Below are 23,680 nucleotides of genomic sequence, written 5' to 3'. Positions count from 1 at the left end.
ATAAAGTGAATAATAGTGATTATAGTGAAAAAAGCCCTGTCAATCCCAACACTACCATCTCCTACCTCTCTGTGACCAGGGTTTGGAGCGGGTGGGGGGTCGTTTCATGAAGCTCATGTAGGTGGTGGTGGTGTCCGTCTCATCAATGACGTTGCTGTTCCGGGCAACCCCCTTGTTCAGGTCCTCCTTTACCACTAGGCTGCAAGACATTAAAACAGAAAATGTGTGTGTGTGTGTTTGTTTGAAAGGCTTTATTTCCTTCCCAGTGAACCGCCGTTTTTCACAAACTTGAGAGGTTCAAGACTAAAATTTCTACAATTTTAAAAAGTTTGCGACTAAAGTATTCACAATTTAGAACGCTTCATGACTCATTTTTGTACAATTTTAAAACGTTGATTACACAAAATGAGGGTGCAAACTCCGCATCACAAAGTTGGGAAACAAAGCCCTTGCTTCGTTGTATATTAAATTATATGAGGACCTAGAGAGTGGACCAGAACTTCTACCAAATGAACGTACTAATCAGACTAATACAAGTTGGGACAAACTTTAAAATTATCACAGTATTTAATGCTTTGAGGTTGTTTTTTTATTGGCAGATATTAAATTTTCATAGAAATGGTAATTTTTATGGAATTAGAATTACCCTGAGGAAACCCCAACCACCAACCATGCTGACATACAATGGGATTGGGTATTGTTCCATAGGTGAGACCAACCATGTACCAACCGCTATTTCACATGGCTACCACAGACTATCAAGCATTCTCTGGGTCACCAATATTGACTGAACAACTAATAATGCATAATTGAAATCAGGAGAAAACAGCCGGGTAGGGTGGGGGCTTTTTTGTTGCACTTTATCGACGTAATTCTTTCGCGTGACACACCCTCTTATGATGGTGAACAAATGTGCCAAATGATTTTAAAATCTCACAATGAACGACAAAGTTATGGCCCTGACAAGCTTGTTTAGCCCGCCCGCCGACATTTGTCAATCAAATAACCAGTTTTATCCTTCGGAAAACCTGGTTAAAAATGCCAAGCCCCCCCCTGGCAGCCATGTTATTCAACCAACCAGAACCATTTTCGGACTTGTCCAAGATATCATTGGCACAAAATCTTCTGACCAAATTTCATGAATAACATACAAAAGACAAAAGGACAAAAGGTGATCACAAAGTAAATTAAATGTTTAAACAAGTATAAAATTTATTAACTATGACTAATTTATTCTTTTTAAATCATGATCACACACTGGGATTGTACTTCAGACAAGAAGAAACCTGGTGCCACCAATAGAAGAAAGAAAATCATTTGATAAAAAAAATCTCCCATCAGAATAACCTTTTCTCGTTGATGATAATGTTCCCATCTGGCCCCACAGTGACCTGTGGGACAGGCAGGGGTGTGTCTTCCATTAGCTCCTCCTCTTCCTCAGACTCTGCCCCCTGGACAACATCCACTATGTTCTCTTTCTCCACACCTTCTGCAGCCACCTTGTTCTTATGTCTGAAGAGAATAATATTGTATACTTAATATGTATTGTTTTAACATCTTTTGCACAAAATTCTTAGACTAAAATTGTTTTCTGTAAATATTCATCCTACTGTCTTAATTCTCAAACAGTCCTGTTGTAAGGTCTGAAGTAAATATTTAGTTTGTTTATTGTTTATTTGGGGTTTTGCCTGTTATTTTCAACAATATTTCATATCTATAATGACAGTTATAGAACCTACTTACACTTGTCCTGGGTAAGCTGGTTTACCAGTACTAGGGGCATACTTACACCAGTAATTGACAACTGACAGACTTTTATCAAAGGTAGAGAAAGAATGTTAGTAGAAACAATTTCATAACACATTTTAAGAAAAATTTATGTGCCAGAAATTGAACCCGCAATCCTTTTATTGTTCCCACTGAACTAGGAGGTCCAGCGAGTAGAAAAAACCTGTAAACTTACATTTGGTGCATACACACTCTTTGAACAGTATCCTTTAAGCTCACTTATAAAGAGGAAATTATATTCTTTCTAATATTCTGTCCTATTCTCATTACTGAAGAAAATAATTTGGTAATAAAATGACTTCATGCCTAAACTACAACTTTGTCACAAAGACGTCATATACCTGTGCACCTCTCTATGAACTATATTGAAGGGCAAATAACTCAGGCATGTGTGGATGGATCACTAGGGATGGCAAAATGTTTGTTTTTTCATTAACTTCATGGGGATGATATGTAAAAAGAATCAATTTAATAAATTGAAAATGGGTAAAAACTTGGCAACACATACACTTAACAGCCAAAGAGAAGAAGCAACTTTTAAGGACCACTGTCCCTGATTGAGTAGCTTACTTCATTGGGTTACTGGACGGGTTCCAGTGTATAAGGTCCTTCATGCGCATGCTGGTGCGGTCAGGGGGTTGGTCCACTGGGGCATCTACCATCACACGCCGCACTTTCTTCCGACGTGGCTGGAAAACAGACGTAAAACATGTACAAGGGCACAGTGACATGTACAACATTATTTTTATAGCTTAATGTTGTAGCCTCAAGTGCATTTGACATAATACCAAACTCTGGAATTAATTATTCTTATCACGAATCATATTAAAGTCCCTGCTGGCATGTGAAAGTTACACAATGGACATTTTTTTCAGGATCTTTAACCTTGATTTGTGACCTTGCCCTTTAACCTTGATTTGTGACCTTGCCCATTAACCTTGATTTGTGACCTTGCCCTTTAACCTTGATTTGTGACCTTGCCCTTTAACCTTGATTTGTGACCTTAACCTTTCATAGAATTCAAGTTTTATGTGAATTGGTCATGGGCCAAATACAGAGCTGTCTGTGCGAAACAAAAAGGCCACATCCAGGGCAACAGATAAGATTTTATGTCAATTAGTTTTTACTGCAAGCTTTTTGGAACAATTTTTTATTTTTTTCCTTCAAAACTAGTCGGTTAGTTTTTGACAAGTTGATAAAAACTATTTTCTCCTCTGCATCCTTGCGTTTGGTACTTTTTTGTGCTTGACTATCATGTCCTTTTCAACATTGCTTGATCCAGCTCTAGCCAATACTGTTTAAACATTACTTTTCATACCAATGTTGCAGTTAAGGCGCATATCCAAACACTCTCAATCAATGACAAGCTAGTAAAAATGATTTTTCCGCAATGTTTGTTTTTCAAAAAAATTTGCCGCAGTGTTTTGTGCCGAATATTTAAGAATCTGAAAAACTGACAAAGAGCCATGAAAAAATTCATAGTTATGATTCCAATATCAGAGGCTGGGGATTTTTTTTCATGGCTCTTTGTCAATTTTTCTCTCATTAAACATGATTTTATATATTTATTTGAATATATTGGGCTCATGGGTCCATATACTATCCAGGGTATGTTACTTCAACCTGTGAGATAATACTGTGTAACAAGTAATGACAATCAGTATGAGATAATACTGTGTAATAATTATTGACAATTAGTATGAGATAATACTGTGTAACAATTAATGACAATTAGTATGAGATAAAACTGTGTAACAATTAATGACAATTAGTATAAGATAAAACTGTGTAACAATTAATGGCAATCGGTATGAGATAATACTGTGTAACAATTAATGGCAATCAGTATGAGATAAAACTGTGTAACAATTAATGGCAATCAGTATGAGAAAATTTCTGAAATTACTGTGTAAAAATTAATGGCAATCGGTATGAGATAATACTGTGTAACAATTAATGACAATCAGTATGAGATAATACTGTGTAACAATTAATGACAATTAGTATGAGATAATACTGTGTAACAATTAATGACAATTAGTATGATATAATACTGTGTAACAATTCATGACAATCAGTATGAGATAATACTGTGTAACAATTAATGACAATTAGTATGAGATAATTCTGTGTAACCATTAATGACTATCAGTGCTATTTTACTGATCAGCCTCGTTGACCCTACCTCAGTAGAGCCTGTAGTAGTTGCACACTTTTCAGCCGAGTCTTTCAATGGGGATGCAATAAATATGTTTGGGGTGGGGGCCTTCAGGGGGGACTTGGGCACAGCCAGAGGTCTGGAGTGCTTCTGCTCATCGCCTCCTGTTGATTCTGACGGCCTATTTTCATTGGGCTCAGCTGTGACTATTATCTCAGGCAATTTGACTGATTTCTTTTCCACCTTCGGGCTTTTAAGAAAACAAAACAATTTGAGCTAAAGATAATCTAAATGCTTATTATACCCAATTTTATTTATGTATTTTTTTTCTATAGATTTTCAAAATATAGGTCTGCAAATAAAACGAGGAACATGTTCTGTAATATAATTATCAGCCTACACTTCTCATTTCCAATGAGATACAGTGTGCCTTAAAATAACCATTAATTGATAAAGAGAGCATCTAGGGCCAAACCGGCATTATCATTTAAATGAATTAACCAAACAAACCAATTTTAGTATTGGCATTTACAGTTTGATTTATAAGTAATTACTAATTTTTTTTGCAGAGTACGGTAGTAAAACAGTTCATTTGATTCATCCATACAAGGACGTGGCCAAACAAAAATCAAGGACTTAAGTATAACAAAACAAGGGACAAAAGTGTCACAAAACCAGGTTTTCAATTTGAAAAAAAATTGTGTCAAATTCAATCTATTTTTAGTCGTGGCGCCCTTGACCTTGGAGGTATCTACGTAATTCTTTTGCATGACTCACCGTCCAATGATTGTGAACAAATATACCAAGTAATTTTAAAATCTCACAATGAATGACATAGTTATGGCCAGGACAAGATTATTTATGGCCATTTTTGACCTTTGAAATAAAGTGTGACCTTAAAGATATTGACGTAATTTTTTCGCGCAACACACCGTCCAATGATGGTGAACAAATGTGTCAAATGATTTTAAAATCTCACAATGAAAGACATAATAATGGCCCGGACAAACTCGTTCTGCCCGTCCGCCCATCGAAATTCGCCAATCTAATAACCAGTTTTTCCTTCGGAAAACCTGGTTAAAAAAGATAACCAAGCCACATGTCATTAATACCTAACTTCCACTGTGTTCTTCTTTTCGATGTCTGCATCTCTGGAAAGAAAAGACGTAAATAATCACAAACATGACACAATTGGAATCTAGAATTAATTAGCAGTGAATCTTTAATTAAATGTTCAACTTTCATTTATTTTGACTTAACAGTATTCATTTTAATAGTGTTTTTTTTGTCAAATAAGAACTTGAAACTGAATATTCCAAATAAAAATTATAAACACCTTTGTCTCTTTAGTCCTAGATTTGGTTTGGCTTTTGGAAATTTTGACCTTCTTGCAATTCTAGCAGTATTGCCAGCACTTGTTGATGCAGCCATCTTTTCTTCGGTCTTTGGACTTTCTACATGCTCATCTTTATGCTGAGAGATTTTAGATGTAAAAACTTCTTCTTTGACATATAATGAGCTTTCCTTTTCAAGTGAATCGTTATGCAGTTCATCAACATCTTTTTCTTGACTTCCTTTTTCACACACATTATCTCTAGCTACTGCAATGTTAACTTTTTCAAATCTCCTAAGTCTTGCTCTTTGTGGTCCAGGCTCACTTTTCTTGTCAGAGACAGGATGCTCCCCATTTGTGTTTTCTTCAATTTTGTAAGCCTTTTTAAACTCCGACTCTACTACTTTCATGACCACTTTATCATCTTTGGAGTTATTAGATGGTTGATCAATCTGCTTTTCAGTATCAATGGTTGCACTTGGACTTTCAACCTGTCCCTGCCCAGTGACAGAAGTGTCAACAGCCACTGGCAGATTCTCATGATTCTGTTTTTCAGTGACATTTTCTGTTTCCGAGGCTTCTGCAAGATCTTTTGTTGGCACTGACTGAGAAGACGTGTGGCTGCTAATTGATTTTGATGCAACTGGTTTTACACCTCCAATATTTGGTTTTATCTGAAGTCTAGATCTTCTTGAAGCCATCTCATAAAAACTGAAAATAACAACACTGATAAAAGATGAAATGGTGTAACAATATTGATAAATAACAGAATGCCATAACTATGATGACAACATTGTTTAATGAAGAAATCCAGTATTTTGAACATTTTGGGTACACATCTGGTACTACATACAGAGATCCAGATAAGGGCCGTACAGCCATAAATACGCCTTTTTCATGAAGATTTACGCATTTATTTTTATAAACTGGACGTATAATTACGACATTTATATCCATTTTATGCATTTACAAAAAAATCTGGCCGTACCGATACGTCTGTGTCAGCGCGGCGTGATTTGTTGGTCTCTAACCTAACGGCGCTTTTCGTTAATTTAAATTATCGAAAAGTTGTAGACTGGGTTCATTTATTATTGTCTATTCTGTCGCGTGATTTCCTGTAACTTGTAAATCCGTCAAAAACATTATGTTTGCGCGCAATGGAATGCAGGCTTAACCGAAAGCGGTTCAAAATAGTTCTTCTTGAATGCTCTGAGCTTTTATGAGTACATACGTACATCTTATATCCCAGGACCCGGAGGGTCAATAGCTGGGAGTTGGATTATTGCAACTACGGTTCAAAACAACACTTTGTTGTCATATAATGACTACATACGGTGTCGTCTAACCATCCTGACATTAAATCTGTAAACCCAGAAAAAGACATTGTCGCCCCGATATTAAACGATTCGATTGCATCGGTGGCTTAAAACGTTAGAAAACACGATGGAAAACGGACGAGACAGTGAAATAAGTGTTCATTTACTTAGTTTACTAGTTGGCTTGTGTTTTCTTGTCAAGAAAAATGAAGAAATAGTATTAGTCATGAGTTTTAATGTGTAGTTGTATTTGCATCATAATTCAGAATGGAAAACCTAATACAGTAACTGTTTCAGAAGCTACATATATTTATTATAATTGCTGCAAATGTTTTTGTAAAGTCAGTTATACACTCTTCAATATCCAAGAACACGGGTAGTACAGTACTACCTGTATGTTTTGATATGGTAGTACATGTACTAATTGATATTAAGCGTTACATCTTTTCTTTCTGTCAGAGGCAGTACCGTTACTAATTTCACAATTCCTTATTTGGAGCTCTGTACATATTAACTAACATGGAGATTAGTGAATTCACGTTAATATCAGTACAAAAGTTGGACAGCAAGAACCTCATTTCTTCACATACTATGTGTCAGAAAATACTGCTGAGATCAGTTCCTTTACCATCATAGTGGTTCCAAATTAACCTATAATTGGTAAAGCATGGGGAGATTAAAGATATTTTCCGAAATATATCACTTCTGTCAGACACTGATTGAGAAAAACGCTCTCGGCCACTATGTAGACACAATGTCGCATAAGTTAATAATTCACACGTGAATGTCAATATACAGGGTTGAGTGTGTATACAGTAATCTTGTTATCAAATTTTCCTGCTTGATGGCCTGATTTTCAAGCGTATCGCACTCGCTAGAAAACTTGTAGAGGCAAATTTTTTTTATGTGATGTTATGTTTAAAATAATCGACATTTTTTCTCGACGATTTTAAGAAATAATAGCCATCTGGATAAAATAATAGCCATTGGCGAAATGTCTGTCAGCAGCGTGAGCACTGGTTTCAATTATAACTTGCAGTTTTCACAAGGTGTTCAGAACATGAAGTTCAAGACCCTTGAACAATATATTATCTTTTAAATGGAACAGTGTAACAGCCTTTTTATGTTTAGTTTCTGAGGCAAAAAAAATCGTTTACGCACCTTTTTCTGGAAATCTCAATATGTTATAAAATAGATTATATATAATATGATAATTAACATCTGTTGTATTTTTCACGTAATTTCATCATTGCATTGTCTCACCGAAGCGCTTGCAAGGTTACACGCCACATCAAAATGTATAGTTATCGACGGGCAACTATAAATACTGGATCTACCAAAATATACCGGAATCAACCAAAAGTTCTCCAAATAACACCAAAGTCCAGTACTAAAAGTTATATTAAGTATAGATTAAGACAACTTATACAACCAAAGACCACACTCTTTTATTTTTGATCTTTTTTTTCAACAGATATATATCAACAATCAAGTAAAGAACATGCGAAAAAGTGTGCATCGACATTCATGAATTGTTTTATATGCCTATGCAAAATTAATTGCGTTTAAAAAATGTTGATCGTGCATTATAATGATTTATAAACACACATACTCCAGTCCCTTGATTGTGTCAAAATCATATAATGTAGGGATATTAAAACTTAAATTAATTTTACAAATATTTTATAGTGTCTATTTGTTTAAAGACGTTACGTTACTTTACACACGGATTCTAGATTACACGGATAAGAAACGGGACCGTTACGCCAAATATCTTGTTGTGTCTAAGTCACGTGACCGTGTCGTAACTATCGATCTTTTGTCGAAGCGCCGAGGTTATAAATTTGATGTACCCACTCACGTCTTTTGTTAAATTATAGTTTCATTTCTAGGCCGATTTTGACAAATTATATATCATTAGAAAGCTTACGTAACGTAGTTTTCAGATATATCAATATATATTAAGTTTTTCGTCTGATTTCGGCAGCCCGGCGAGTTTTAACTTTAACTTTTGCAAATAACATACCGTTTTGGAGTTTTAGAATCTAGATTTACGGTTGACACGTTCGTACTTTATACCGATTTGTAGCGTTTATATTTGGAGTTCAGTTTTAAAAATAACATCTTGCTTAGGAAAATAGAATTCTGTATACGATAGAAAAAAAATTGTTTAAAAACGAAAGTAATTAAGGAATGAAGGCGGGAAAATGTAGCGCGCGTTCCAAACGCACTGAACTGATGCTACGGTCTTGGCGATTATGCTTTTGTTTAGAAACCGGCCATTGAATTTCTTTTGCCATGTTATTATATTTTTTATGGAATATATTGTAGTATTTTGTTCACGAAACATATCAATAAAGCTTATTATAAATGAATCTTAATAAATTAACGATTTCAGCTCTTGTTTATAACACAGAAAGGGTGTAAAATTTATGATGAAACAGCGTATATAGCGGACCCTCTCGATACATACACAAATATAACACAAACTACGAAATTTTCAATAAAACTTGCAACATTTATTTACAAAGCTTTTGATAGAATACATTTACGTGTTTAATTAAAATGTGTTTCCGTAACACTATTATGTTATTTGATTTTTTTACCTTACTTTGCGATTTTCGGACACTTCAGGGTTATGGTTCTGACATTCATGCCCCTTTTTTCTACCGTTCATCTTTAATGCAGTGCGACAGTACGGACCTGACCATTAGACGCCGTAACCATCTTAATGACTGAGACTTTGTACTTGCGCAATTTCTACGGACAGTTTCGTTTCTCGATTGAAATAATAATCCAGTGTGACTTGGTAACCTAAAGTGCTTGCATTAATCAACTAGTTTTAATGTTCCCCCACCCAACAGAGAACTTCGAATTTCTGTAAATTGACTCTGATTCAAAGTATGCAGCAACTGGACAATGTAGTAAAACTTTGTGTTCTCCAATTGACAGTTAATTTCACGACAAATATTTTTTTATTCACAATTATTATTAGTCCAACTAAATGTGATCTTGTCATTCCTGGGCTTGTTTTCACCAAACAATTCGTAGGCTTAAGTATAAGAATAAAGCGTATTTTTTAAATTTGAAAACTCAAGAATCGCTTTAATTTTGAGTCCAACTAGGTATTGATTTTGTTTTTGTACATTATTCTTCTTTTATAACATTTTGTTATTGACATAATCACCTGTGGAAGCCTGTATACAATCAAAATCAATAGTTATTTTTCTTTGTTCTATGTATATTTGTAGGCGCGTATTCTTAAGTCTAAGAATGGGTTAGTGAATACGGGTCCTGGCTGGCTCGTTGACTTTTTCTTACAGGTGAGTTTTTAAACGTTTTTAAGTAACTTGAAATCTTACTTAAATGTTTGAGCATTTCATTTCAAAATCATTGCACTTTGATTCGAGGCATGTGGAATCATCAGCTATACTTATTGAATCGTCTCCGAATATCATATTGCGCAGTGTTTTCCTTTAACTTTCAGTTACTGCGTTATCTGTTAATTTGTGTCAATTTTGCTGTAGATGCTTTTTTGCACAATATATGTGCGCTGGTGGGAAATGTGTCTTTTATGGCTTTGACCAGCGCTTTGTGTCGTCACTGCCAATTTTCAGATTCTGTTTCCTAAGTTCCTAACCTAATTTCATCATCATCATCATCATCATCATCATCATCATCATCATCATCATCATCATCATCATCATCATCATCATCATCATTATTGAAATTATTATTTACAACCGATAAGTCAATGTCAGCAACCAAATCAACATTCTCATACATAGCAAGAGCATCATCACCAATATTTCCTCACCATCATTTACATATGTCGGTGCGCAAAGCGGCATATCCCGTTTTAGGTGTTTGCCGACGGTTTGGTTATCAACATATTTTTCATGTGTTTCTTCATCAATGTTTTGATATATATTTACATGAGTGTAACTATCATCACATAATAATAAAAATAATAATAATAATAATAATAATAATAATAATAATAATAATAATAATAATAATAATAATAGTAATAATAATAATAATAATAATAATAATAATAATAATAATAATAATAATAATAATAATGTATGTGTTTATATTTTCTTCTCAACGCGTTAATTGAAGTAGAAATATTGTGAGTAGTAGTAGTAGAATAGTAGTAGTAGAAGTAGGAGTAGTAGTAGTAGTAGTAGTAGTAGTAGTAGTAGTAGTAGTAGTAGTAGTAGTAGTAGTAGTAGTAGTAGAAGTAGTAGTAGTAGTAGTAGTAGTAGTAGTAGTAGTAGTAGTAGTAGTAGTAGTAGTAGTAGTAATAGCAGTAGTAGTAGTAGTAGAAGTAGTAGTTGTTGTTGTAGTAGTTTTGTGTAGACTGTTGGTGTTTATTTAATACACAAAAATTACTTAATTAAGTTGTCGAGAAGAAAAGAAAAGTCCAAAAGCCATAAAAGCCACTAATTGGCACATTCAATACTTGTATTTGTCAAAATAAAACATTTTCAATGTATACATTAGTTACAGTATTTATATTTAACAGGCACTATTTTAATTAATTTTGACTGTTAAATGGGATTCAAAGGTTTCACATATTGTAAAAAACTTATGATGGAATGTTTGTCTTGCATGCAGATACTAGTAGTACATGTTTAACATTTAATTCGGCACATCAGAAAGTCTAGAGTAACACAACTATGTTTTCGAATTGCTGTCGAATCACATGCACAATAAATGTGTGTTTGTCTATCTACGTCAGTCTTCCCGTCTCTGGCGTGCATGTCCATCTGTCTGTCTGTCGGCCTTCCAGCCAGCCTGCCATTCTGACTTTATGTTTCGTCTCTCGGAGTGTCTGTCTGTCTGTCGATCTGTTTTTACGTCTCTCGGTCGACCTGTTCGTCTCTCGGTATGTCTGTCCGTCCGTATCCTGTCTATCCGTCTCTTGGTCTGTATTTCTATGCAATGGTCTTTCTGTATATCTTGGTGTGCAAGTCCGACTCTGTGTCAGTCCGGCATTGGTCTGTCTGTCTGTCTGTCTGTCTGTCTGTTTTTCTGTCTGTCTGTCTGTCTGTCTATCTGTCCATTCGGTTCTTCTGTCCGTCAGTTTATCGGCCTGTTTTTTAGTCCGTCGCATGGTCCGTATGCCCGTGTGTCGGTCTTTCTGATAGTTCATAGTACTGGTATCTGTCCGTACGAATCTCATTGTGTCTGTCTGCATGTCCGCCTCTCCGTCTGTCTCTGTCGAACCCTCTGTTTGTCCATTAGCTATTTGTGTATTTGTGTAAAGTTGTCATAATAATCGTTTACTGAAGAAGGCCTTTGGCCGAAATATTTAATAAAAGAGTAAATGTGTGAAGTTTTAATAATTTCCTCCCTCTGGAGATCCAATACACAGAGTATTTGTGTATGCATGTCCGTCTCTCGGTCGTTCGGATATATTCCAGATAATGATGGATTAGATATGTTATTTATATATGTTTGAATTTTGTTGTTTCGTTAGATTTTATTATATATTTTGAATATAATTCTTTGCTAAAAGACTTTTCACTATAACATGGTATTGGGCTGTAGAGGTGAACCAGAGTGCCCAGAAGAAACATCAGCCGTTCAGTATTATGACCACTTACCATACGCTAAGTAGGGAATGGGAATTGAGCCCGGGTTTCTATGTTAATACAAAATAATTCGCTAATCAAACAGTAAATAGTTTAAAGGGAGATTAAACTATTTTTATATGTGTTAAATTATAATATATTGATAAAAATATGTTACAATAACACAAAATAGGCAAGACAAATTATACATTGAAGACGAATTTTATAAAATGCAGCAAAGACAAATTAGCGCCCGAGCCTATTATGACGAAGATATTTCGTACATATTTTCTTACAATAACCGAAGCAGTCGTCTTTTTATTAGGATCGGAGTTATAGTGTTCGTGTGTCGTATGAATAGATATCGTTTCAGGAAATTAAAATGATCCGTCTAACAAAATTGTGTCTTTGTGTCGTGTGAACGAATCTGCACTAAAACTAAATGTAGATTCACATCGTGCATGCATGATATACACGCTGACGAATTCGACTGTACAGACATTTTCGATTTCAGAATTAAATACCTGGCTTATTTCTCATTTTTCGACAAATGTTATTCTTAACTTTTATTTTAATTTATATTTAAATATATGTAAAATAAGTTTTTTTTACACATTTTATATACATTCATAACTATTTGACAAAATAGTATAATCTCCTTTTTAATTCGGTTTTTCTTGATAGGTCAGGTAGAATCGTTTATGTTCTCAACAAATATTTGTAATACTGTTTTGGATTGGAGAGTTTATAAATTATAATATAAGAGCTTATTGCATCGAAACAACGCGCCACAAAAGTATGGACTTGTGCATTCACTATGTTGTCATCGCGGCGAATCGCATGCCCAAGAAACATATCACGCTTTATCAAGATGTTTAACGATCTCAAGAGCAACGCTGGATCATGATCCGAAACACGACTGAAACCATGCCCTGTATATATGTCCAATTAATTTCCGGTATATATTTATAATTCATTTGAGAATTATTAAAGCTATTTTTCATTAAAATCAATGTTTAGTGTACAAGTGTATTGCCACTTACAATTACCGTACTTTATATGTATGGTTCACATTATTTACGTTTAACTTTCTTTAAAACACACACACACACAAATTTTACGCTTTCGTCAATTTATCGTAATATCTCTAAGTTTGAGGACCCTCCAAAGTTTCGGATAACCCCGTTTTTAGAAAAATAAAGATTTTTTCGTGACTCTAAATTTTCGTCCATAATAGATGACTCTAAATTTTCGGACAGTTTATTTAATAATGCTATTTTATCAGAATTCTGCCCGTTGCGCTTATCTGGTGTCATTTCGATCCTGTCTTTTTTGCAACCGGATAAGGTCATAAAACCTGGCAGATAAATGCCTTGGGGCAATAGACCATTACTTTTTCGTTATTGTGTAAATAACTATGGCACGACTGACAATTGTCGGCTCGGGTACTACTTGCATGTACTCCGGGACTTCCTAAGTATACTTAAATTTACCCTGGTGCAGAAAATATACTAACACGAGTTAGACCGCACCCCAGTTTTATTCCCGCCTAAAATCTGATGTCGTTAAACGCGCTACGGAATACGAAACACAATTATCGTCGAAAAAACTTCCTCAAAATGAAAGGCCGTACACACGAAATTTTGACTGGGGGGCCCAAACGGGGGGGGGGGTGCGGGAGGGCTTGCCCCTCCAAAATAGATTTTTTTATTAGGCACTGTTCAAATTAAATTTTAATGCATATACAACCTTATTTTGTGCTATACATTTATGGTGCTATATAACAAGTAAATCAGCACCTTTCTGAAGTCTAACGCTTTAACCATTGGTGTGTAATTCAAACGCATTTTTAAAGCTTTAGATTTCAGAAATGTATGATGTTTCATGAATAGAAACCTTTGAAAATCAAAAACCTTTAATAAGAAATGTAACATAAAGTATGACTCTAGAGGAGGTTTGATTTCAAAGATAAAATACTATTATGGTTATATGTCAGTAACTAACATATAACCTACTGTAATAGTATTTTCTTTTTGAATTCAAACCTCCTCTAAAGTTTTAAAGTAAATTCATAATAAAATCATTAATGCTTTGTTGAACAGGAGTTTCGATTATATAGAGACCATTTTACAGAATATTGACATAAATATGAACATAATTAATTTGAGAAAAAAGCCGACAAGGAACAATTTAGGTTAAGAATTCCCGGGTACTACTCAGTATATTTTCCGTACCCCGATTACATTTAGGTATCCTTAAGAATATTCGTGGTACATTTAAGTAGTACCCGAGCCGACATTGATCAATCGAGCGTCAATTCAATAAAATAACGTTTTATTGTAGATTTTGGTAGATTATGGCTAGATTCCGGTAGGTTCTGTTTTTTTAGCTTGTTTCTGATACATTTTTGTAGATCCGGTATATTGTGGTATTTCCAGTAACCGGTTATCGACAACAGCACACATACCGGCAATATGGAAATTATTTGTCCACGAGTAATATTTCTTATAACATTGCTAATTTCTTTTTTAATTAACTCATCATGCAGTGACGATGAAGTGCCGCGTGTTGGTAAGAATATCTGTTTGCATATCAAATCTTACTTTTTGAATTTCAATGTAATTTCGCGATGATCATAAACTGATAAAGCTGAAAGATGAACTATTGCAACTAGTTGTCTGCTCTTTCGCCTTTTCGGAACCAAGCTTTTTCGGTCCCGTCTTTTTCAGGTTCATTTGGTCCCAATGTAAGGCTCATTCAGACATTCGGCTCAAGTACCAGGGTTTTTTGGGCCCATTTTGAATTTGAATAAACCATTATATCATAGTGACCAGAAATGAGGCTGCCCTGATTCGATGCAATTTTGTTTGCCTCTGTTTGATACATAAGCCACATCCGTTGAAGTCATACAATTACACACAATTTACTATAGTTAGACTTCGTTGTGTGCAAATAAGCTGGTTCAAAGTTAAGATATGGTTGATGCGTTTGCATTCGATGTATTTTTATGTCTCGTGACATCGGATAATTTCGACGTAGGGGTATTTTTGACCATCACGCACAGGCCTTGAAGAATCCACTTGACCACTCGCATATGCCAGTGAAGTTGACGGTCTGGCGAGTCAAGTTTGTTAAATACTAGACCGACCAGGCAAGTGCTGTTTTTCAAGTTGAGACATATAAATTCAGTTCCAGAACTCCTGCCACATCGATAAAAATTGCGAACAATTTGTCGAACAAACAAAAATAGGTTTAGTACACAAAGAAACTGCATTTTCGTTCTGACAATTAAAAATAATTCTCGAAATCGGCTGCGCTTTTTCGTAGGTGTCAGTGCTCTTAGCTAATCTATTAAAAGTGAAAAAAACAGTTAAATATATTGGTCACTCCGTGAAGAATAAAATTTTATTTTAATGTAAAATATCAATACAAAAATAATACATAACTCACGGTCGTTAATAACGTGCGCCACCTCGTTTTTGAGATGCATTAATAAATGAGCCAATGCTACTTCCGAGGTGGCGCTCAGGCCCTGATGTTATGAAATTTAACGGATAATTGTACAGGTTGATTAGGTTTAATATGTTTTTCAACACATTTCGCATTATTTTTTAAAATCGGCCAATGTACTGTTATTCAGCGATTATAAATTCCTCTAAAAATGTACAGAAACATACAATCACAACCCATTTGGAACTGTGAGGACCTTTATAAGTTGTTGCATGGTAGGATTCGTAAAAGCAAATCAATGTATTTTGCCTGTGTGACGAGCATATTCCAAGCCAATTAAATCGCTCATTACATAAAACGATTGGTTTGAACCTGTACAAATTAATGCGTGCACAAAAACATCTGCTTCTAGCTGATATAATAGATAAATTTGCATTTTTTCAAAAAATGATGGAGCCAATGCCAAGGAGGTGGCGCTCAAATTAGGAGTTGGCGCCAATGTACTTTTATAGCCGTTTTAAAGTGAAATATTTTATGTTATGGTTTCTATTATGTTTGCCAGACTTACATTATTTTTTTGTAAGTTGACTACTTCAGCAAATTTGAGTCGCCCGCGTTTTTAATTAGAAAAAGTAGTTTTCTAATAATGTCTTGATGGATTTGAACGTTTGTCTTTGTAAGATAACAACATTTAACATGTATTATACAAAAAGTTTAATGGAAAAAGACCGAGCTATATTAATTTTTTTGGAGTTGATAGTGGGAAAAACAATATATATGAGCTTAATTAACATTCTTGACCTGGGCCTTTTAGTGAATTAAGCATTTGGATGAAGGGCCACAAATCATCGTTTCAGGCAGAAGTATTATCTTTTATTTATTTCGTGAATTATCATACTGTATACACATATTGCTGTCGATGAATTATTTTGATAATGTTGAACATTAAGTTATTGGTTTAATGGAGTATTACAAATTGTTGGTATGCAGTGTTTTTTTTCACCTATAGGGGAATGGTGGCGGGGCCCGTCCAAAGGGGAAAAACGCGTCGTTTTTTAGGAAAAGGGGAAAATTAAAAATTTACTCTTTTTATAGGTAATGATATTTATTATATGAATACACATGTATGCATGAATGTAATATTCACAGCTGAATGTCTTTGTCCTATTTCTTAAATATATTCCAATGATTTTTTCAACATTAGTTTCAGACAATTCAGCCTTCATGCACAGTCTTAGTTTACCTTGCCATTTTGAGTCTGATTGGGATTTTTAACCAGGTTTTCCGAAGGAAAAAACTGGTTATTAGATTGGCAAATGCGGGCGGGCTGGCGGGTGGGCGGAACAAGCTTGTCTGGGCCATAACTATGTCGTTCATTGTCAGATTTTAAAATCATTTGGCACATTTGTTCACCATCATTGGACGGTGTGTCGCGCAAAATAATTACGTAGATATCTCCAAGGTCAAGGTCACACTTTGAGTTCAAAGGTCAAAAATGGCCATAAATGAGCTTGTCCTGGCCATAACTATGTCATTCATTGTGAGATTTTAAAATCATTTGGCACATTTGTTCACCATCATGGGACGGTGTGTCGCACGAAAGAATCACGTCAATATCTCCAATGTCAAGGTCGCCACGACTAAAAATAGATTTAAAAAAAAAAACTTACAAAGGGGGTTAATTTTGTTTGTTCATTCAAAAGTTCAGTTTGAGTTTTCTCCCTTTATCAGATTTTTTTCACAATGAAAACCTGGTTTTGTGACAATTTTGTCCATGTTTAAATCGATAAAATGGAAAATGTGGGCATTTTGTATCAATATAATGGACCAAATTGGAATGTTTTTATCAACGAATATTGACACAAAACAGTGTCCGACAAATTTCTTATTTTTCAGGTAGCCCACTGGGCTACCAATAAAAATATTTGGTAGCCCATAAAATTTTCCTACAAAATGATAAGAGGCAGGTTTTCATCTTTATTTTATTTCTTCATTTACATTTACATATACATAATATGTATACATACATATACATAAAACAGCAAGTAGTCTGATGTACACAGTCAATAGCGTAAATTAATGTTACAGTACAGGCACCGTGTACTTAAATGCAAATGTACCAAAGAAAATCATATACTACATGTAGATATTACATGTATGTGCACATGTATGTGTACTTAATTCGGACAGCACGTTAAGTCGTAAACGTAAATAAAGCGTTTAGATGATCAATACGATTGACTCCTATGGTGTTAATCAATGCAATTGCCCTTTTTAACAACAAATACCGAGTTTCAAGAAATCAAGAGTATTAAATCATTTATTTACTTGTGTCCAACTTTAAGTACTGTCCGAATTTACGTATTGCATCCGTATGTTACGACACTTGTGTGCAGTCAGTATACAATACAATAATTGTTTCAATAATGAAGGAACTGTTACAGCGTAACGGTAACGATACAGCGTGTTTACATGATATTTTATTAAGAGAAAATGTCAATGCCAAATAATTCGCGAGATACCCCGGTACTTTAGTTGAAATTCACAACGAAACTTTTAATGGAAATTAAATGATCTCAATGTTGTACCCGCTACGAAATTTTTATTTACAAATAAATACACCCACGCCAATTTTCGCGCGCTTTTTATTAGGACAAAGAAGTGCATTTCTTAAATGTAGAATTTTGTAACCTAAAATAGCTGTACACAACGCGTGCAAACCGTGGCAGGTTATTTACGCATGTTGCAATACAACAGTCCTGATTGGGAGCTTATTTCATCATATCTTTAAATAGAACCATATGCCGAAATTCATTTGACACTTTAGAAAATTTCAAACGTTTGTGTTTATGACTCTTGTCGTCTATATTACCCACCCATAATTTGGTTTAAAAAATATAAATCGGGCATATATGGGATTATTGATTTACAGTCGATTAATCCAATTATTAATTGACAATGCAAACTAATAAGCAGGTGTTAACCGCGTTCACAAAGTTGTCATTAATATTCATTTTCGGTTTTGTTACCGTTTTGAAAAATCCGCTATTGTTTTGATTTATTTAATGTTTGGCGTCCTTGGGTATTTAACGACATCAAAAACGTTGTCGCTATTACTCATTGTTGCTGTTAACAAAGAATTCCAAACTGCGAAATGATGTTGCATCATGTGCGCCAACTATCCAATCGGCTCTCATTATATTATTAGCAGACGACAAATGTTGATTCTGATTGGATGATTAAAATACACTGATACTGTTTAAGACATTACTGCAAGTAATCGGTGACTGATTAGATAATTTATTGCACTTTGTTATCGGATTATAAGCAATACACAGTGTACAAAAACATGATCAGCGTGTTTATTCTACGTATGTCTGTCAATAAACCGGGCTACCGCTCTGATAAATTTATAGTAGCCCGGTGGGCGTCAGCTGGAAAATTTCAGTAGCCCAAGAAAAATTTCGGTAGCCCCCGGGCTCCGGGCAATGGATTTGTCGGACACTGCACAAAATAACTCAGGCCATTTTGGGAAAAAAATGCAATTCATGTTAAATTAACTGATTTGGGAAGAACTAACTTAATATAACTCTTTATAATAATTCAAAATCATATTAATTATAGTTATATACTTAATTAGTTGTTTATGAAATAAATTTAAGATATATCAGGGCTCAACATTTACCGAAAAACCAACTTGCCCTACCGGGCCAGTACTTCCAAAATCTACTTGCACTGAAAGTAAAGCACCTTGCCCAAACATGAAATATCACATCAACTGTAGACCTCATATTGTTTGATAAACCAAATTGATACACCACAAAACCTTTTTTATTTTTGAACATTTAACAAAATGATTATAGCAATTTAAGTCTAAATTAAATGCTCTTTGTCCTTTTTTGCACTTTTACGGGCGGACAACTAGATTATAAAATAACTTGCCCAGACCCAACTTTTACTTGCCAGGGGCAATAGGACAACCATAAATGTTGAGCCCTGTATATTTATCATAAGACAGTTATTTACCAAAAAAAAAAAAAAAAAAAATTTTTTTTTTTTTTTTTTTACTTTTGGAGGGGATTTTTTCTACAAAATTGGGGAAAAATATATACTCTTTTTTGAGGGGAATGGGGCCGAATATTGGCCCCGAAATTGCAATAAAAAAAAACACTGGTATGTTTCGTACAATATGTTTTATTCATGTTGCAGGGCTTAACACTAAGGCATGTCCGAACGACATTCACTGCCTGTACCTAGGTCCGGGCTAGCCAATGTCCCAGGAACATGCCCGACCGGTCGTGTGTATTTTGGGCAGGATAATGTGTTCTATATAAATAAACTGTGTTTTTAATAAGCTTCACAAAGATGCAGAAATCTTAATACAGTATGATCAGATGACAATTAAATCCCAAAGTGAAGTTGGAGACAACAAACGGATCGTATAATGAAATATATTTGGAACCCCCTGATTGCAATCAAAAAGAGGCCGACAATTTAGAAAATCCCCGGCGGTTTTCCTGGTAAAACACGTCAGTACCTATTTTTAAACAGAATTCCGCTAGATACGGTTTTTGATTGGTTTCCTCAAAGTGACGTGTTTTCTCGATAAAAATACGTTTTAAACTAAAAGCCAGGATCGCCCAGGATCGTCGGGGATCAATGAACGTATAAAACTCGCCATTAACACAAAGTTACTATGAAATTATTAGTTATTTACCAATTTTAAATAATTTTAATTTGTTTGATCGATTAGAAGTGTTTTGACAATCTTTTTTAACGCAATTCAATTAGCAAAACTAACATTAATGGTTGATCCCGGCTTTTAGTAGAGAGTTAACCATGTACAATTGTTACGACTACCGTAACACGTTATTCTGCGATACCTTAGGTTCACTTACCATTTGTCGTCAGATGGCAACCGTGGCAATCTATGTGAAACAGGTTTTAACATTCATGTCGTTGTTTAAGTTTGACATACAGTGGGGATGGGGGTTCCTCCGATAAGAAAAGAAAAGGGAAGGAGGAAAGTAATAGAAAGTATGAGGGAAAAAAAAACAAGGAAATTTCTCCCGAAATGGTGTGAAGATTACAAATAGATGTCTTAAGTAGATGAATATTGAATTTTTGATCATTAGTAAGGCAAGCTAATACGAATGATTGAATCATAATTGCGCATCTCGACGCACAAGAAAATACAAGATGAATGATAAATATAAAGGTTTTGATAATGTTTGGGTCAGGGCACATGAAAGATTGGCTAGTTGAAAAAAAAGTAAGTGTGAAGCCCTGTGTTGGTGACTTCTTAATTGAGTTGATCACTTATACATTTAAAAAACTACATCCTATTATGCCCCCCCTTCAAAGAAGCTTCATAGGTACATTGATCATGACTGGCAGATGACCCCTATTGATTTTCAGGTCACTAGGTCAAAGGTCAAGGTCACAATGACTCGAAATAGTAAAATTGTTTCCGGATGATAACTCAAGAATGCTTAGTCCTAGGATCATAAAACTTCATAGGTACATTGATCATGACTGGCAGATGACCCCCACTGATTTTCAGGTCACTAGGTCAAAGGTCAAGGTCACAGTGACTCGAAACCGTAAAATGGTTTCCGGATGATAACTCAAGAATGCTTACACCTAGGATCATGAAACTTCATAGGTACATTGATCATGACTGGCAGATGACCCCTATTAATTTTCAGGTCACTAGGTCAAAGGTCAAGGTCGCAGTGTCAAAAACATATTCACACAATGGCTGCCACTTCAACTGACAGCCCATATGGGGGGCATGAATGTATTACAAACAGCCCTTGTTTGATTATGTTTTGTTTTTATTAGGGATGTCAACGAATATCCGAATATCCGAATATTCGGTCCAAGACCGAATATTCGGATACTGTTTTCCGAATCGAATATTCGGAAGAAAAAATAAAAAATCGAGTAATTTCAAAGACTTTGTATTCGTGAAATTTGCTTCAAACATTGTCAAAAAAGTTGTTCCTCGTGTCATAATGTTTATTCCGGTAGGCGCGATAATGCGTTGCTTTGGTGATGACAGTATACCGGTCATAAATCCAGCTAATTGCCTAACAAAGCCAGACACTTTGTGTCAAAATTATGATAGGTGCAAATCGCGTCGGCAAACAAAACACCGACCTGCACTTGATCCAATGACTCGAATTACATTTAAAATTATCAAAGATTAAATGAGTAAAGGAAAAGCCAACTTTGTGTAAAAAACAAATAAGACCGTATGGCAATTAAAACACCGACCCGTCTTGATCTAATAACTTGAATTACATTTAAAATGATCAAAGATTAAATGAGTAAAGAAAGAGCCGACTTGGTGTCAAAAACAAAACAGATCGTATGGTTATAATCACGTTGTCCAATCAAAAAAGCTTTTAGAAAATAATTTACTCAACCTCTAATGAGTATTTGCGTATCGTATGGTCCAAAGATTAATTAATTACTCAATATTTAATCAGGTATTATACTTAAAGAAATGTTTTTGGTATTTCACCCTCATTTAATTGAAAATATTATAATTGCTACACGCATAAAGTAAATCTCTGTCCAAGCAAAATGCCACCTACGCCTTCCGCTGCTTGGAAGTATTTCACGACATAATCCGATAAGAAGTCGCCGATCCAAGTGTCTTTTAAACATGGCAACTTTAAAAGACTGACTGTTTAGTCTGTTAAACAGGTTCAAAGTGTGTTGTGGCTATGGACATAATTTGTTTAAGTTCAGCTTTAATTATATTTAGATCTAACTGTTTTGTCATGTAATTATTTTGTCGTCATGTAATATTATGTTTCTCATTCTATTGTTGATGTAAGATATTAATAGTTTAAAACAGCTTTTGTCATTCAATTTTAACAATAAAAAGTAATCAACAAAAACATTAGCGACTGCAACGCTGTATCAATATTTAGTCACTTCCTGTGAACTTCCGGTAAAAACGAAAGTAGAATTCTTGGAGTAATGGTACGGTAAACAAAGTTGACTTTTTTCCAACAATGTTGACAGAATATTCAAATATTCGTTCGGAAGGGTGACCCAATATTCGAATACCGAAATCGATATTCGTTGCCATCCCTAGTTTTTATACAAAACCAGAAAGTTTCACCGGTGCACGTATTTTCCCAGTCCCTGTGATCGTTTATTATTGCTCAGTCCCTGTGATCAGTTATTAATTAAAAGAATTAGTTTTGCATTATTGGCAATATATGTTGTAGTAAATGTAATAGGCACAAATGCAGTACTTATTTACACTAATTTACACAAAAAATCACCACTATGCAAGATATTCTGACAACAAAAATATATACATTGATCCGTAAAATAACTTCTCCCATAAGCGAAAAAAACGTATTACATACGAGTCGCCGCACTTCAGTGCGACGCCAATTAATTGAATTAGGACGCATTCTCATGGCAGTGATATAGTTTCTGTAAGTTTATTGTAACACGTAAATAAATCTATTTTCATACTTTCAAATCTGTAATCACTATGCAATTTCCAATTACAAAAACATATTCTGAAATAGTTGACGTGATTGAAACTTGAATGTTTAATAAATACACTGTAACTCCATTATAGTGCGGTCCGTTATAACGCTGTGTCCAATATAAAGCGGGGGGTCCTTGGATCCCGTTTTTTCTCCAACCTTCCATTTCTGACTCAAATCCATGTTATGCAACTTTCAGAAAATTCAAAGAAGCCGGTGATCTCAGCTTGATTGCTTTATCCGTCCGTTTAACTGATTTTAATCGATTAGAGGTTAAACGACACTCGACAGCTAATTGGTGTTAATCTGTTGTGTAATGTCAATAAAGGTGTGAAAACTCGCGAGTCCGTGTTAATTACATGTATTCCCTATCAGAGCGGTTCAGTGCGCTATTAAAGTTATTTAAAACGATTACCTGTTTATGTTTTGTATTTATCGTGTATTGTATTTCATTGTATAAACTATGCCTGTGTGTGTTATTGTTTACTATATGCTACACATGCTTGATAAATAAAAATATCTGTGTGTGTGTT

General features: G+C 34.7%; 2 protein-coding genes across 7 annotated transcripts in view; one reads left to right on the top strand and one right to left on the bottom strand.

Moving 5' to 3' along the window:
• Nucleotides 1-7,880, bottom strand: part of LOC127843667 (uncharacterized) — a 40,771-nt gene extending 32,891 nt beyond the window's left edge. For all 4 annotated transcript variants that reach the window (XM_052373372.1, XM_052373387.1, XM_052373378.1 and 1 more), the window contains exons 1-7: nucleotides 7,757-7,880; nucleotides 5,283-5,990; nucleotides 5,059-5,097; nucleotides 3,974-4,196; nucleotides 2,359-2,477; nucleotides 1,348-1,512; nucleotides 66-199 (exon numbers count right to left, since the gene is read on the bottom strand). In XM_052373372.1, the coding sequence (XP_052229332.1) occupies nucleotides 66-199; nucleotides 1,348-1,512; nucleotides 2,359-2,477; nucleotides 3,974-4,196; nucleotides 5,059-5,097; nucleotides 5,283-5,980 (1,378 nt within the window). In that variant the 5' untranslated portion in view covers nucleotides 5,981-5,990; nucleotides 7,757-7,880. The remainder of the gene's footprint in view (nucleotides 1-65; nucleotides 200-1,347; nucleotides 1,513-2,358; nucleotides 2,478-3,973; nucleotides 4,197-5,058; nucleotides 5,098-5,282; nucleotides 5,991-7,756) is intronic.
• A 6,725-nt stretch (nucleotides 7,881-14,605) lies between these two features.
• The window catches only part of LOC127843814 (prenylcysteine oxidase 1-like), a 31,871-nt gene continuing 22,796 nt past the window's right edge, over nucleotides 14,606-23,680 (top strand). For 2 of the 3 annotated variants that reach the window (XR_008032363.1, XR_008032362.1), the window contains exon 1: nucleotides 14,615-14,748. Coding sequence is in view for 1 of the 3 variants with exons in the window: in XM_052373649.1 (XP_052229609.1) it covers nucleotides 14,652-14,748 (97 nt within the window). In the remaining 2 variants the exon portion in view is untranslated. Of the gene's footprint in view, nucleotides 14,749-23,680 lie in introns of all 3 variants that reach the window. The other variant, XM_052373649.1, reaches the window with a different exon arrangement.

Source organism: Dreissena polymorpha, chromosome 1, assembly GCF_020536995.1.
Source record: "Dreissena polymorpha isolate Duluth1 chromosome 1, UMN_Dpol_1.0, whole genome shotgun sequence".
Taxonomy (NCBI): domain Eukaryota; kingdom Metazoa; phylum Mollusca; class Bivalvia; order Myida; family Dreissenidae; genus Dreissena; species Dreissena polymorpha.
Note: the sequence above shows the minus strand (reverse complement) of the source record. Positions and strands in the feature narration are given on the sequence as shown.